The sequence below is a fragment of the Ictalurus furcatus genome, chromosome 17 (genome assembly GCF_023375685.1).
Source record: "Ictalurus furcatus strain D&B chromosome 17, Billie_1.0, whole genome shotgun sequence".
NCBI classification, from domain to species: domain Eukaryota; kingdom Metazoa; phylum Chordata; class Actinopteri; order Siluriformes; family Ictaluridae; genus Ictalurus; species Ictalurus furcatus.
This window is the reverse complement of record NC_071271.1, coordinates 21,326,493-21,342,684: the sequence shown is the minus strand read 5'-3', so window position 1 is coordinate 21,342,684 and position 16,192 is coordinate 21,326,493. Positions and strand designations below refer to the sequence as shown.

The following is a 16,192-nucleotide window of genomic DNA, read 5'->3' as shown; positions in this document are numbered from 1 at the left end:
GAACATTGAGTGCCTAGAAAAGTGCTTTATAAATCGAAGAAATTCTCCATTAACCATTAACCTGAGGGCAAGGGGATTGGAGAGCAGCTACTCACCCTGAAGCAAGGGACCCAAAGTGCTGCTTAATGTGCTCTCCGCTTCTGCACATTAGCAGCTGGAAGTGGCTGAACCCGGCGTGCAAGGCTGCAGGTCGTCAAGCGCTCAAGGCTGAGTTGGTATGCTGGAATGACCAAAGGTGACCATCCCTCCAGTTCCCTACATCCAGACCACTGAACCCACGCAACTTTGATTAAGCTGAACGTTGTGGCATGCCAAAGGGGCCTAAGGAGAAATTATGTATTTACTGGCAGTCCTCAGCACCAGGTGGTAAATTGCTCCTCACGGTCCTCATGAAGGTTCCACAGCCCACTCCTGAGTGAGCACCCTCCATGCCTCACTCCAATATGATGAGTCTAGCCAGATTCCTTTCTCACACCAATTTTGTACAACCAGTTCAGGGAATGTGTCTTCTGGTGTGGCTGTAAACATCATAGACCATACCCTCATGGACCAGGACCTCTTGGAGCAGTAGATGGTGTTTTTTTCTTGTTCAGTATTCAGCCAGAAATCATATTAACTCATTAAGATACAGAGCTACTCATCAGTTCATTCTGAAATCTATTCTTATTTTATATTGAAATACTTCATAAATCTTAATTGTCCTATAGTAAAATACTAGATACTGTAAGTATTTGGACACTTCAAGCCACACTTGTAGGAATTCCACTTCATTAGAAAACATGTGAAGCCAAGTGGAATTTATTTTAAAGAAAGCCACTACAAGAAAACTTTTCAAGCAAAACATTTACCAAAAAACAAACAAACAATAACCTTGTCAGTGTCCAAATATTTAATAGACCTGACTCTACCCTGCATTTCTAGTGCTTCCTGTATAAACAGATCAAGTTCTCCTACACCAGTCAACTGAATTTACCACAGGAGAACTTTAATCAAGTTGCAGAAACAGCTCTAAGATGATCACATGATGTACCTGAGCTCAGTTTCAAGAGTCACGCAAAGTATCTGGATTCTTTTGATATCGTCGAAATTTTTGTTTAGTATTACAGTTCAGGGCTCAACCATAAGGACTGCCTGAGGCTCTAGCCAGTGTGAAAGATGCTTGGGATAGTTGATGGACTGTTGTCGTGAAAGTTTATCATTTGCCTGTGTTTTTAAGTCTTGCCAATTTAAACATTCACTTGTCTTTGATGTCTACTTTGATATGGTGGCAGCTTCTTATTACAAGGCAAAAAGAAAATTACTATTTCTGTAAAGCAGAAGTTTACAAGGGTAAAACCCAACAGGAAAAAATGAGTTGAAAATAATACCCGCTCTGCTATGGCTACTGGAAGAAGTTTGCAGATTTTGGAAAGGCGAGCAGGACACAACAACAAGGCTGAGGAGGTGTGGAATGCAGTAAAGACTGTGAGAGATTGAATTTCATGGATGATGGGAAGGAAACTTTAATGTACACAGATGAACAAACACTATTTACCAATTTTTCAAACTGCAGCTTGTAGTTTTTAATTGTGTTTATAGAACTATATTAGTCACTTAATCTCAAAGGAACCATAGAAAAACTGCTATACTGGTGGGGCAAGTGAAAAGGAAGAGCTAATGAAGGCCCTGGAACTGCCAGTGGATTTTGACAGACAGTGGAAACTGATGAATGACAACAGCTGGACTGAACTATTACAGTTGTGAACAAGAGGTGAGGAGAGACAGTGATGTGAAGTGAGTTTAATAAGGTAACACTGAAATGAATCACATGTTTATTTGTAATTGCAATTTACTAGCAATATCGCTTCATCATCTTGCACCACTCTGATCTGACTTTTGACACATTATTTAAAATATGCAGCTAAGAAATAACTATTATTCATTTTTGCTGGTGAAAATGCTGCAGAAGCGATTACTGACCCAGGCGAACAGTAACTGGTAATTGTTTCTTTCTGGATTTTTTAGTTGAAACTAGTTTTAGCACCGATTGTCAGATAGAAGCTGTAACTGTGCTTCCTTGTTGCTACGAGCTGTACACTTGTTGCTAGATTAAAGCAAATTCCGGTATTCAGTTTCGGTTTCGGTCGGGAGTCGCTCGTTCACGCGACTACTCTTTGTTTTGCTAATTAAAGAGGCGTGCTCAGCTGAAACACATCAGTATTTATTAATTAAGAAACGCTGAGGCGGAAGCGTCAGCCCTTGTCGTGTGAAGACCAAGCTCGTGTAAAGACCTGCGAGTCTACCTACGCGAGTCCACCGAGCAAGGACACCGACAAGACACCACACGTGCTGCTAAGTATACTTTTCTTCCTTTATTCCTCTTGCTGTTACCTGTTTCCACACACTATGTGTCATCAGTTCATCCCTGTTATTTGCCACAGACGCAGACCGTGGCATTCTCCCAGAAACATACGCAACTTGGACAACCTACGCTGTCTGAATGCGGCCTCTGCAGGTTCCATCTCATTCTCAGTCGGACTTTGGAACTGCCAATCTGCTGTAAACAAGGCAGATTTCATTTCTGCATTTGCAACCCACTCCAATCTCAACATGCTGGCTCTGACTGAGACCTGGATCCATGCTGAGAACACTGCCACACATGCTGCCCTGGCCTCCAACTTCAACTTCTCCCATACCTCACGCCCCAACAAACGAGGGGGTGGTACAGGTTTGCTTCTCTCCAAAACATGGAAATTTACCTGTCTTTCTCCCTCTTGCTCATACACGTCCTTTGAATTTCATGCTGTTACAGTCACTGACCCTGCCAAAATGCACTTTCTTGTTGTTTACCGTCCTCCAGGTGAACTGGGGAAGTTCATCGATGAATTTGACACGCTACTGTCCACCATCCCAGATGATGGAACTCCTCTTCTGGTCCTTGGTGATTTCAACATTCATCTAGACAAGCCACATGCAGCTGACTTTCTTGCTCTCCTTCCCACATTTGACCTCAAGCAGTTCACCACACCAGCAACCCACAAAGCCGGTAAACAGTTTGACCTCATCCTCACACGTAATTGCACCACACATAATCTTCTCATTATTCCTCTCCACACCTCTGACCATTTCTTTATCCAGTTCTCTATTTCTCTCCCCTCACCACCATCAATGTCTCCTCCCTCTATCTCTTTTCGTCGCAATCTTCGCTCCCTTACCCCCTCACATTTCTCCCCCGTTGTCACAACTTTACTTCCCTCCGAAAGCCACCTTTCCTCACTTGACTTAAACACCGCAACTGACATGCTATGTTCCACTCTAACATCTTCTCTTGACAGCATATGCCCCCTAACCTCCAGACCTGCTCACACATCACCCTCTAGTCCTTGGCTCTCAGAAGCTCTGCGTAGCATCCGGGCCAAGCTAAGAGCATCTGAAAGGAAATGGCACAAATCAAACAAACCAATTGACCTAACCAATTACCAGACACTTCTCTCTTCTTTTTCCAATAGCATCTCCATTGCTAAAGCCACATTCTACCAAGAGAAGATTCTTAGTTCTCCCAACACCCGCATTCTTTTCAAAACCTTTTCCTCTCTACTCTGTCCCCCTCCTCCCCCTTCCCCTACTTCTCTCACTGCAGATGACTTTGCCACTTTCTTTACCAACAAGGTTACATCAATCAGAAACCTGTTCTCAGCCCCAGACATGCATAGACTGACTCCTCCTCCGTGTAACTCCCAACTGACTTCCTTCTTTCCCCTCTCAGAGACTGATGTCTCTAAACTCCTCCTCTCTAGCCATCCCACAACCTGTCCTCTTGACCCTATCCCTTCTCACCTTCTTCAGTCCATCTCTCCCACACTATTACCTGCACTCACACACATCTTTAACACATCGCTCTCTACTGGCACATACCCTACCTCATTTAAGCAAGCCCGGGTTACCCCACTGCTTAAAAAACCATCACTCAACCCTGCTATAGTTGACAACTACAGACCTGTTTCCCTACTCCCTTTTCTTTCGAAAACTCTTGAAAGAGCCGTTTTTAATCAACTCTCAAATTTTCTCACACAGAACAACCTCCTGGACACCAAGCAGTCTGGCTTCAAGAGCAACCACTCCACAGAGACTGCTCTGCTTTCCATCACTGAAGCCTTACGACTAGCAAGAGCAACCTCTAGATCATCTGTCCTCATCCTACTTGACCTCTCTGCTGCTTTCGACACTGTGAACCATCAGATCCTCCTGTCAACTCTCTCCAGCCTGGGCATCACTGGAACGGTTCTGCGCTGGGTGGAATCCTATCTCTCTGACAGATCCTTCAAGGTATCATGGAGGGGAGGTATTTCTGAAACTCAGCAACTCACAACTGGCGTTCCACAGGGGTCAGTTCTGGGTCCACTCCTCTTTTCTATCTACACTACATCTCTAGGGCAGGTGATTGAGTCTCATGGCTTCTCATATCATTGCTATGCTGATGACACCCAGCTCCATTTGTCCTTCCAGCCTGACGATCCATCCGTCTCTGCACGCATCTCTGCTTGCCTTTCGGACATCTCGGTCTGGATGAAGGAAAACCATGTTAAACTTAACCTGGCAAAATCTGAGCTTGTCGTGATCCCAGCCTGTCCCTCAATCAACCACAACCTCACTGTACAACTCGACTCACTCACACTCATGCCAACCAGGACGGCCAGGAACCTTGGGGTGATTCTTGATGACGGCTTGACCTTTACAGACCATATCTCAGCAACTGCAAGGTCTTGTAGGTTCATCCTTTACAACATCAAGAAAATCCAACCCTACATCACCAAACAGGCTACACAGATACTAGTCCAGGCTCTTGTTATTTCTAAACTGGACTACTGCAACTCACTGCTTTCAGGCCTCCCAGCCAGCTCCATCAAACCCCTTGAGATGATTCAGAATGCTGCAGCGCGCCTCGTCTTCAACCAGTCCAAGAGAACCCATGTCACACCCCTCTTCATCTCCCTCCACTGGCTTCCTGTAGCTGCCCGCATCAAGTTCAAGGCCTTGATGCTCACCTAAAAGACCTTGTCAGGAACAGCACCCTCCTACCTCAGCTCTCTCCTGAAGGCCTACGTTCCCTCTCGCAATCTGCGATCGATTAGCGACCGACGTTTAGCAGTTCCAACTCAGCGTGGCACAAGGTCCCTTTCCAGAACCTTCACACTAACTGTTCCTCAGTGGTGGAATGCACTTCCAATCTCAATCCGGACCACAGAATCTCTCACCATCTTCAAAAAACAGCTAAAGACCCACCTCTTCCATGAACACCTAACCAACTCGTAATAAAATATAGAAATAAATAAATAAATAAATGCACTTACACCTCTACTCTGCACTTTGCTTCTTCTGGAATTCAATTAATAGATCTTGTATGGTAGCACTTCTTGTATTGTTCTCTGCTTGATATATCGCTTTGCTTGTATCTTTCTCATTTGTAAGTTGCTTTGGATAAAAGCGTCTGCTAAGTGAATAAATGTAATGTAAATGGAAAATTTTGGCAGGGCAAGTAAAAATCTGAACCAGATTTTTAGAAAAAAAAAATCACACATTACAGTCTCTTCACATGAAAGTGCCATTGTAGCTCAGGGAGAAATCAAATCTGACACCTCAGTTTGTAATAATTTTACTTAACACTTCTACAAAGATTTCATTTTGGATCACATAAGCTCACGGTTGAATTGTAAGTCCACATCCAGAACCCAGCGTATAGAGGCTGAGTGAATGTGGCATGGACACTGTGGAGGAGCCTCATCGTGTCAGAGATGCTGTAGAAGGACAGAGTTCCTGCACTGTGATCCACATACACTCCTATTCTGGAGTTTACTGGAACTCGGAGCACGGTCTCAATTTTGTCGTGTCGGAAAGAGACAGAGGAAGAAGAACACTCCAGACTCCAGGACTGACTGTTGTATCCAAACAAACACTCATGACCCAGCCCTTTCCTGCTGATCTTTTTATATGAGACTGATATGGACACACCATCACCGCTCCACTCCACCTCCCAGTAACAGCGTCCACACACACTCTCCTTACACAACACCTGAGTCCTGGAGTCAAATCTCTCTGGATGATCGGAGTATCGCTGTTGTGTCCCAGTTCGTGTTACCGATCTGTTCTTCTCACACAGAATGAGGTCAGGATATGCTGTGTTGGGATCCAGAGTCAGATAACAGAAATCTGAAACAATAAAATGTCAAGTTAGATGTGTGTGTGTGATACCTGTCTGTGTCTGTCTGTGAATCCTCCCAACGCCGCCCTATATGAAATGCAGTGTGTGTGTGTGTGTGTGTGTGTGTGTGTGTGTTACATCTACATGGCAGAAAATCTTCTCTGATCTTTGGTTCTGAGAGTGAAGTCATCTGAACTGCTGCAGCTGTGGAGACACAGAGACAAAAACGGAAAAACACTTTAAAGCATGGAAATGAAATATTAGATTCCTCACTGCTCTCAGTCAGACACGTCTCCATGGAGTTGGACTGGATATGCTGATTTTATGTAGTGATGTTACTGCTTACTTCTTATTTCTGTTTTGATGCAGAACAAATGTTTGCTTGTTTACCTTGTTGACGGATTTTGTTGAATTCCTCCTCACAGATATCCTCTGCTTGTTTTTTCAGATCTGAGAGAGATTTCCTCACTCCATCAAATGAGAGATGTTGACTGACAGTGAAGCTGGGTGAGTCCTCAGATCCAGGAGAAACACAGAGAGACGGGAAACTCTACAGAGAGGAAACACATAATAGAGAAGGACAAAAGTGTAGGAGAGGAACGAATGAATCTCAGACTGAATCAGACCAAACACACACTTGTGGGGGTGGCAGGGGTTCTATACTTTCTAGAGGCGCTGTATATAAATATAAACTTGAAAAGGCATGTGTAAAATAAAAGCTATTTAAAACTAAATGGAACTAAAGCAAAACAGAGTTCAAATGAAAACTGAAGACTGTTGTTGTGTGTTTAAAGCTGCACTGACTGGTCTGACCTGTTTAAAAATTCCTTACCAACAACTCTTTAAACAAAGCACTCACTTCACAATGAATGACACATGTATATCCAATTAAACCACCTGAATTTGTATAAATTTACTTGGAAAAGAATGATGAAATCCATTTCTAACCTTTTTTTCAGCTGTTTCTGCTTTAGCTGCAATCGTATCATGACCTTTGTGCTGATCCATTATACACAAGTAACAGATGAAGCTTTGGTCAGTACGACAGTAGATCTCGATCGGTTTGTCGTGCTGAGAACAGATCTTATCTTCGAGCTCTGCACAGGCTTCAACTAGCTTGTGCTTCTTAAATGCAGGAGCCTGAAAGTGAGGTTTAAGATGATTTTCACAATAGGAGGCCAGACACACCAGACAGGACTTGACGGCTTTATGTTTTCTCCCAATGCAGGAATCACACTCCACATCTCCGGGTCCAGCATAACAGTGAGCAGGATAAGCAGCTTTCTTCAGGATCTTCACCTTCTCAGCCAGTATGTTGTTCCTGCGTAGAACAGATCTTGAAGTGAAAGTCTCTCTACACTGGGGACAGCTGTAGACGCCCTTCACATCCTCCTGATCCCAGCAGCCATTAATACACACTTTACAGAAACTGCGGCCACAGGGAATAGTTACAGGATCCTCCAGGAAATTCAGACACACTGGACAGCTGAAGCTATTTACTGAAATATTGGCCATTTTCCTGCACTCACACAGTGTATGTGTGTGTGTGTGTGTGTGTGTGTGTGTGTGTGTGTGTGTGAGAGAGAGAGAGAGAGAGAGAGAGAGACTGAGTTTTCTGAGTTTAGTCTTTTCTGAAATGAACTTTCCGGTTCCGTGTGTTATTGTGTGAGTGTGAGAGAGTAGGCGTGGCTTTAAAGCGAGAGGGAGTTCAGGAGTTCAGGAGTTCTTTAAAGGAGAAAGTGTACCTACACAACACAGATGTTTTTCTTTGTGATTTAAAGATATAATTTAAATCTATTACAATAACATAATTAAAATCTGATAGGTTCTTTGTTGTGTATTTGACTGTGCTACATCATCACTGAAACAACTTAACTTTATAATATTCAGACTCAGGAAATCTCAGTAAATCAAGTCTTCATAGGTGTGATGCTACAAGCTTAGCACACCTGGATTCAAAGATCTTCTCAATTTTGTCTCAGTAGAACCTCTTAATCTCTGTCAGGCTGGAAGTGGTGCATCACCTTACTGATGTTTTCAGGTCTCACCAGAGATTGTGTTTGGGAATGATTTATAGAGCTGTTTCAACACGATTTTGATCATTCTCCTGTCGGGAAGGAGGTAGGAGAGCTGCTGTTGACCATAGTCCAAGGTTCCCGTCGTGTGGCTGAGTATGCCCTCAAGATGACATGCGGTGACGAACCTCTGTCCCTTGACTCTTTAATAGACCTTTTCTGTTCACCTATATCATCTGCTGCACAGCCGGCATCCCCGTCTTGAGATGCGAGGCTCTCAGCGTGTTGACCTTCCTCCAGAGCCCATGCAACTAGGGTGGACCAAGCTCTGTGAGGAGGAAAGGGAAAGGCAACTCCATGATCACCACTGCTTTTACTGCAGTAGCCCCGATCACCTCGTAGGACAATACCTCTGCGTACTAGAGCAGCCGTAACTTCATAGATCACGATACTGTAACCTGCCTTAATATCCCAGTCTGACCACTACCTAACCCCCAAAAGATCCATGCTATCAATAGACGACCTATCGGAGGAGGCACCATTTCTCTCTGCACACAGCCCATTCTTGTCCATGCCAGTGCACTCCATCAAGAACAGATTTCCTTTCTGGTCGCCATCACAGCCCAGCAGTCTATCATCCATGACCCTTAGATATTCAGGAGAGACTAGGAACTCACCCACAGTCATCTGTCACACTAATGTCTCCTCACCCCTCAGCTCTACATCACCCCAACCTCTGTGGAGGGCCCTCAGCACCATGCACCACTAGATATTCCTCCAGAGTATCAGGACCTCCAGGAAGAGTTCAGTAACACCAAAGCCAGTGGTTTTCCCCCAGTGTCCATATGACTGTGCTATAGAGCTGCTTCCTATGACTACTCCTCCTGGCAACAGGGTATACCCCCTCTCACTCTCCAAACAACATGCTAAGGAGGAGTACTCAAAGTACTGTAGCATTCACCACAACACCCACTCTCAAAAACACCCTGATCCTTCTGAGACCTTTGTCATAGAGGTAGACACATCCAAAATGGGGGTTGAAGCAATTCCCTCTTAACAATTTTGTGAGAAGCCCAAGATGGCCTTTTTCTCAAGGAATTGGTCCCCAGCAGAACAAAATTACAACCTTGGTAAACGAGAGCTGCTTGCAGTCAAACTAGCCTTGGAAGAATGCCATCCTTGGTTGAAGGGAGCCAAGCACATCTTTACCGACCACAAAAACTTGGAGTACATCTGAACAGCAAAATGCCTAAACTCTCGTCAAACACGCTGGTCACTCTTCTTCACCAGATTAAATTTCACCCTCGCCTATTTACCTGCCTAAAAAAATATAAAGAAGATGCACTTTCTCACATGTACGCTGCCGAACTGAGAACTTTAATCAAGTTGTAGAAACATGATCAAAGGATGTACCTGAGCTCAGTTTTGAGTGTGTCTGCGAATGAGATATTGTAGTTGTTGTTAATATATTTTTTTAAAACCTTCTGAAATTCCTGTTTATACTTTCAGAATGCACTGTATATTAACTGAACTCCTGACCAGAAAATCGTTAAAGATTTTTTTTTTAAAATTATGTCAGCAGCAACACACAAAGATTTAATTATTTCTAAAAAAAAAAAAAAAAACAGAAAGAAAAAGAAAAAAAAGTTATACTAAAGTTTGTTAAACTTTTTAAAAACATTCTACAAGCATTATGTATTATTATGTATGTAACTCGTTATATATATATATATATATATATATATATATATATATATATATATATATATTATTAATAATAATAATAATAATAATAATAATAAATATAGCTGCAAGCAGCAATAGCAGATTCCTCCTCAAGATTTCAGAAAATTTAAAAATTGACATTGTAGAGAAACATATCCCATAGATACAACATTTCAATGCATTTATCAGTGGCAGATTTTAAGTTCATTTTTGTAGTTTTCCCACAAATGATCCATCATGCGGACATTATGGGTTCTTGAGATTTCTTTGTTCCAACTTTACATACCAACTTTCAGAGATGTTCTTTGCATACCAACTTTCAGACATTTTAGCCTGACAGAGTAGAAATGCCATCATTTTGAACATGTCAATTTTGAGGCATGACCTATATCGCCACCTATACTCTGTTTAGGCCCATGCTTTCTGAGAAGCGTAAGTCTAGTCTCTAGTTTCAATGTGCCACAGTAGATCAAAATTGACCAAAATTAGCTGTAGCCAAATCAGCCACAGAATGTCTGCCTAATAGACAGTCAGCCCACCCTTGCCAGAAAGCCATGGATGTGTGTGCATGGCCCCAAGCTCGCGTGTGTAAAGGACCTGAGGAGTTGGTGAGAATTTTGGAGTGCGCGCGGACTGTGGAGTAGAGATGTAACGGTAACTTGAAAATTTCATATCACGATTATCGTGACCAAAACTATCACGGTTATCAGTATTATCATGGTATTGTTAAAATGTGCTGAAAATGTACAAAGAGTACTATATTTGAATATAAAGTGATGGATGGTTGTCACTAGGCTTGCTGCGATAGTCGGTTTTCTGGTTTTACAAGGTGTTCGGCCGCACAATTTTCTCTTACATTTCTTGTGAAACTGAAAAGAAATACAAAAACATTTATTTAACATACATTAGTCAGTGAATACAATTCAGTTTACAATGCAATCTTTTAAGCTATATACACTAAGCACACTGCGCCGTTCAAAATAATCACAAACAGCAAAAAACTCTCCAAACACAATCACAAAAGATTACAAACTAGAAAGATGAACAACAAACTCACAAGCCAAGCTTCTTCCAGGTTTTACACAAACAATGATTCAATGTGTGTTCTTCACTCTGCCGAACTAAAATGGCTACAGCATGCATAAACACTACAAATCAAATAAAGTTTTGTCTTTCAAAGTGTACTTTGGCTCGATCTAAGACAAACAGCACCATCTAGCGGACTATAAACATATTGTTAAACATAATATAACATTATTATTGCTTTTAATGTCATTGTTTTTGGACTTATGAGTTTGCCATCGAACACGGTAACATATTGTAGGGTCCTCTTTGTGTGTGGCACAGACCAAGTCCATAGGTTAATGTTCCATTGATTTATGGACACAAGAAATATGTGCAACAGTTGTCAATTCACCAACATGTAAATAGTTTGGCCAATTCCTTATTGCTTATAACCCTATAGAAAAGCTTGTATCCCACACATATGTACCACAGTTCAAGTCAATCGGACCTACGGTTCATGAGGAGAAGATTTTTGTAGTTTTGGACAAATTTTCCAAAATGTCTAAATCATGGTGGACTTTATGGGTCCCAATGGCATTTTTGTTCCCCATGAGAAATAAGGCATCTATACCAATTTTCAGACATTTTGGACTTACGGGGCAGACAGACAATCACGTAGATTTTTGGGGTGGCCTGTAGCACCAACTATGGGCTCATGTGGGCCATTTGTGGTGTGGGAGTTACTCGTGGCCTGTTGTGTCAATGTGCCAAATTTCAAAACTTTTTATCATTCAGATTAGGGCTGCACGATTATGGAAAAAAATGATAATCCTGATTATTTTGATCAATATTGAGATCTCGCTTATTTATCACGATTATTTCACTGATTTTAGGGACAACATATTTTTATTGTACTTTCACATTTAAATAAACAGACCGCTGCTTTCACCTCCATGTTATGTTACATTCCTGCTAATGTACAAATCTTTGCATCAAATTAGACTGATCCTTAACTTGCATCATCTCGCAAATAGCAAAATATAAGCAAATATAAATAAAATAGTACACAAAATACAGGATAAGTAAAAATTAAACAAGAGAAAACTTGAGCTGGTCAATTATGACAGAATTTAGGAACATAGAGTGAGCCATGACAAATTAATTTACCTTCTGATAAACTAAATTTAATATTTTCAGTTAATTTTACAGACTGTATGCAAAAAAAAACCACCGTTAACCTGTTCCACCTTGTAAACAAATACAATAAACATCAATGTTCAGTGTTTGACGTCTGCTCCTCTTAAATATATTTAAAGCTACACTACTAGACATTTTCCACTGTCATGGTTCTGGGCTGGAGTCAGTTCTCGAACCGCTCTGTGTATATTGTGTATATATCTGAATAATTTCATATAGGAGGTGATTGGGTGAGTTCATTTACCTGTCAGATGCAAAGCACTTTACTTTAATGGTGTTCATTAGGGTTGCACTGATCAGGAGTTTTAAGACTGAAACCGATCCAGATACCAATCCTTTTTTATTTAAGCTTTAATCAGAAGGTCTGTCATAAACATTTAAATGTAAGCTTTCTGCTCACTGTTAATTGAGTTAAAATAAAAGCAATGAGAAATACTGTTGGTTAATTGATACAAGCATAAAATATTTGTTTTTAAATATCTTAAACAATAAAGAGTCCTAATTAAAAGTAGACAAACACAAAAATTATCCATATTAGGAAAAAGGCTAATAGCTTTCTAAGGAAATAGCGAACTAAGATTAATTTCAAATTCATATTAAATGCAACCCATAGTAATTAAACATTATTTCACTCCTCATTTTATTTATATTTAATGAATTTATTATAATATCTATTTTTAATATTAAATTATTTATTTATAACTAAGCACATTTTCTGTCTTTACATTTTATTAGTTTTCTGTTTTTTTGTTTATCAGTTGTTCCTTTTAGATCGGTACCCCAGTACAGTGTTGCGATGTTTGCTGATAATATTGTGTTTTTGAGGGGGATTAAATCAAAACTGGTGCTGACTTTTCTAGTGATATCTGGCAACCTTAAGTTTAAATGAAGTGAATACGCTATGTATTAGAGTTAGTGAAGAGCATGGAGGAGAGTATCAGCGTACTCTTCTGAACTGTTGCTACTCTTGATTATGATTGGTGAGGAATTATTTAATAAAGAAGTTTGAATTAAACCCACCTTGTAGCGTTAGCATTATTATTAATTTACTGTGCTTTATTATACTTTATAGTATAATACTTTATATTTATAGTAATATTAATTTACTATAGCATTATTATTAATCTACTTCACGCTGTGTAGACACAGCGTGAAGCCGCTGTGTCTACACGAGCAGGTACAAGTTCAGGACATTTTGCGGGATCAATAAAAGATGCCGGTTGTGAGATCGGAGAGTTGAGAGAAGCAGATGATGTAGAGTTACTCTCGTCATCATAATGGCTTCTCTGCAGTATTTCCACACTTGTTCAGTTGACTGAGGAGATGAAAAGCAGTGTGAAAGTAACTGTTGCACGGTGTAGATGCATTTTGGACTTCCTGTAGTTTTTATCCCGATTGTATTATACAACTCCGTACAGGTAGTGAAAGTTTTCTAGCTAATGCTGTTGAAACATCTATCTTGAGTGCTGCAGAGTCTTCTTCTGGCCCTGATGATTTGATTGCCTTATTATACTCATTTTGCTCCAATATTTTAGACTCCGTTGCCCCTTTTAAACTGAAACAACCAAATCGTACATCTTATTACTGGCTGGACGATAATACTCGTTCTCTCAGACAGGCTTGTCGTAGAGCTGAGCGGAGATGGAAGCATGATCAGTTAACGGTGTCCTTCCAGATCTTTAAAGAGTGTTTGTTTAAGTTTCAGAGTGCAGCAAAGTCAGCTAGGTCTAGGTATTTCTCTGACTTAATTGCTACACACTGTCATAGACCAAAGATCTTATTCACCACGATAAATTCAATTATTAATCCGAGTTGCCCATTCCATGGGGAACCTTCGACTGAACTTTGTGAGAAGTTTTTAAAGTTTTTTGCTGATAAAGTAATTACCATTCATTCTTCCTTCACTTTGCATTTATCAGACCTGTCCCCGAATTCACTGGCTTTACCGGGTTCATTTGATCAATTTGAACACATTTCTCTAAAGGAACTGTGTGATCTGGTTAACCAGATGAAAATATCATCCACGCCACTTGATGTTGTTCCCACTGTGCTTATGAAAGCAACCTTTTCTGAAATTGGCCTCAGTATCCAAGTGTTGATAAATTCTTCTCTGGATGCAGGGGTGGTCCCAAATTGTTTTAAGCATGCTATTGTTCAACCTTTGCTTAAGAAACAGGGTTTGGATGAAGGCTGCCTTAATAATTATCGGCCTGTCTCTAAGCTACCGTGTCTGTCAAAGCTGCTAGAGAAAGTGGTACAATCTCAATTGCTCCTGTTTTTAAACTCAGCTATGTTATTTGAACCTTTACAGTCTGGTTTCACTGCTTTTCATAGCACGGAGTCTGCTTTGTTAGAAGTGTCCAATGACATTTTACTCACAGTGGATGCTGGAAAAAATACTGTGTTGATGCTATTAGATCTTACAGCTGCAATTGATACTGTAGACCATAACATACTTCTTTGGCGCTTAGTGCATCTGTTTGGTATCAAGGGCACTGCCCTACAATGACTCAGCTCATATCTTGAGGACAGGTCTTTCTCGGTAGCGTTGGGTAATTTCTGCTCTTCTTCTAGTCCTATTATTAGTGGTGTTCCTCAAGGCTCCATTCTGGGCCCATTTTTTATATATATACATATATATATATATATATATATATATATATATATATATATGCAGCCGTTGGGGAATATTATTAGGGCTCACAATGTCTCTTTTCATTTATATGCTGATGATACCCAGTTGTATATTCCTTTGAAAGCTGTTGACTCCATTCAGCCATTGCTGGACTGTCTGGATGACATTAAAAAATGGTTGACAAATAATTTCCTCCGACTTAATGAAGACAAAACTGAAATAATTGTTTTTGGCCCCCTGAGATTGAGAGATGGTCTCATTAACGAGCTCCATAATCACTTTCCCTCAATTTCTTCCCAGGTTCGGAACCTTGGCTTCATTCTGGACTCAGAATTATGCTTAACCAAGCAGATAAATTCGGTCGTTAAGACTAGTTTTTATCAACTACGGATTATTTCGAAACTCAAAACATTTTTGTCTTTCCAGGATTTGGAGAAGGTTATTCATGCTTTTATTACTTCTCGCTTAGATTACTGTAATTCATTATACTTGGGTCTTCCTCAGTTTTTTTTTTTTCTTTTTTTCTATTGTCCATTGTCTGTTTTTATTTGGTCTAATTCTGTTTCTATGTTATTTTCCTTACTCTGTGCAGCACTTTGGTCAGCTTTGCTGTGTGAAACGTGCTATATAAATAAATTTTACTTACTTACTTACTAGGTCACTCGCACCGGCGCGAATAAATATTTATTCACAGTCGCACAAAGTACTTTTCAGTCAAACTCAAATGAGAGTGAAATGGTCGCACTGTAGGGCCCCGAGTTATCCTCTGTAGTGCCATTTAGCATCGTGCTAGCTAGTGTCATGATTTCCCCTCACGCAAGTGCTGGAGCTCGCAGAGAAACTCCGTTTGCGGGTTTTGGCATTACGAAATGACGTCATCCCTGCGTCGCCCTATGTGATTGGCTGTAAGTGTAGGAAGCGCTTGATTTGAGTGGAGAAAACAGCAGAGTTTTCTATGAGCGGAGGACGAACTTTAAACGTCAATATCTCAGTCGATCATGTTCATTTAATCGTGGGCATTCAAAATCATAATCGCGATCGATATTCAATTAATTGTGCAGCCCTAATTCAGATCTTGAGTTATTGGGCACTTTAGGGAGATAAGGAGAATAATAATAATAATAAGAAGAAGAAGCAGAAAAAGAATAAGACAACCAACAATAACAATAGGTTTCCTCCTGACAGAGGAATCTTAATAGCAGCTGCAAGCAGCAATTAAGGGGCCGAGCACAAAGCAGCTAAATGAGGAGCTAAACAAGCATGACAGACAGCATCAAGACCAACTGTAATAAAGAGCAATTTTAGACAGTTGTATATGATTTTAAGCAAAACGGTTGAGAAGTCATAAATACAATCAATTGTTATATGATTTCATTGCTTATTATGTTTGACTAACAGGTGGCACTGTCACTAGTTTGATGTGGTGTGGTCAGGGTG

General features: G+C 40.6%; 1 protein-coding gene across 1 annotated transcript; it reads right to left on the bottom strand.

The window, feature by feature from the left end:
- Positions 1 to 4,857: 4,857 nt before the first annotated feature.
- On the bottom strand, positions 4,858 to 7,863 carry LOC128621185 (tripartite motif-containing protein 16-like). The gene is made up of 4 exons (XM_053646764.1): positions 7,127 to 7,863; positions 6,569 to 6,728; positions 6,323 to 6,382; positions 4,858 to 6,186 (listed from the first exon to the last, which is right to left on the bottom strand). Exons 1-4 carry the CDS (start codon positions 7,691 to 7,693, stop codon positions 5,657 to 5,659), a joined length of 1,317 nt encoding a protein of 438 aa, XP_053502739.1. The 5' UTR covers positions 7,694 to 7,863; the 3' UTR covers positions 4,858 to 5,656.
- Positions 7,864 to 16,192: the final 8,329 nt, after the last annotated feature.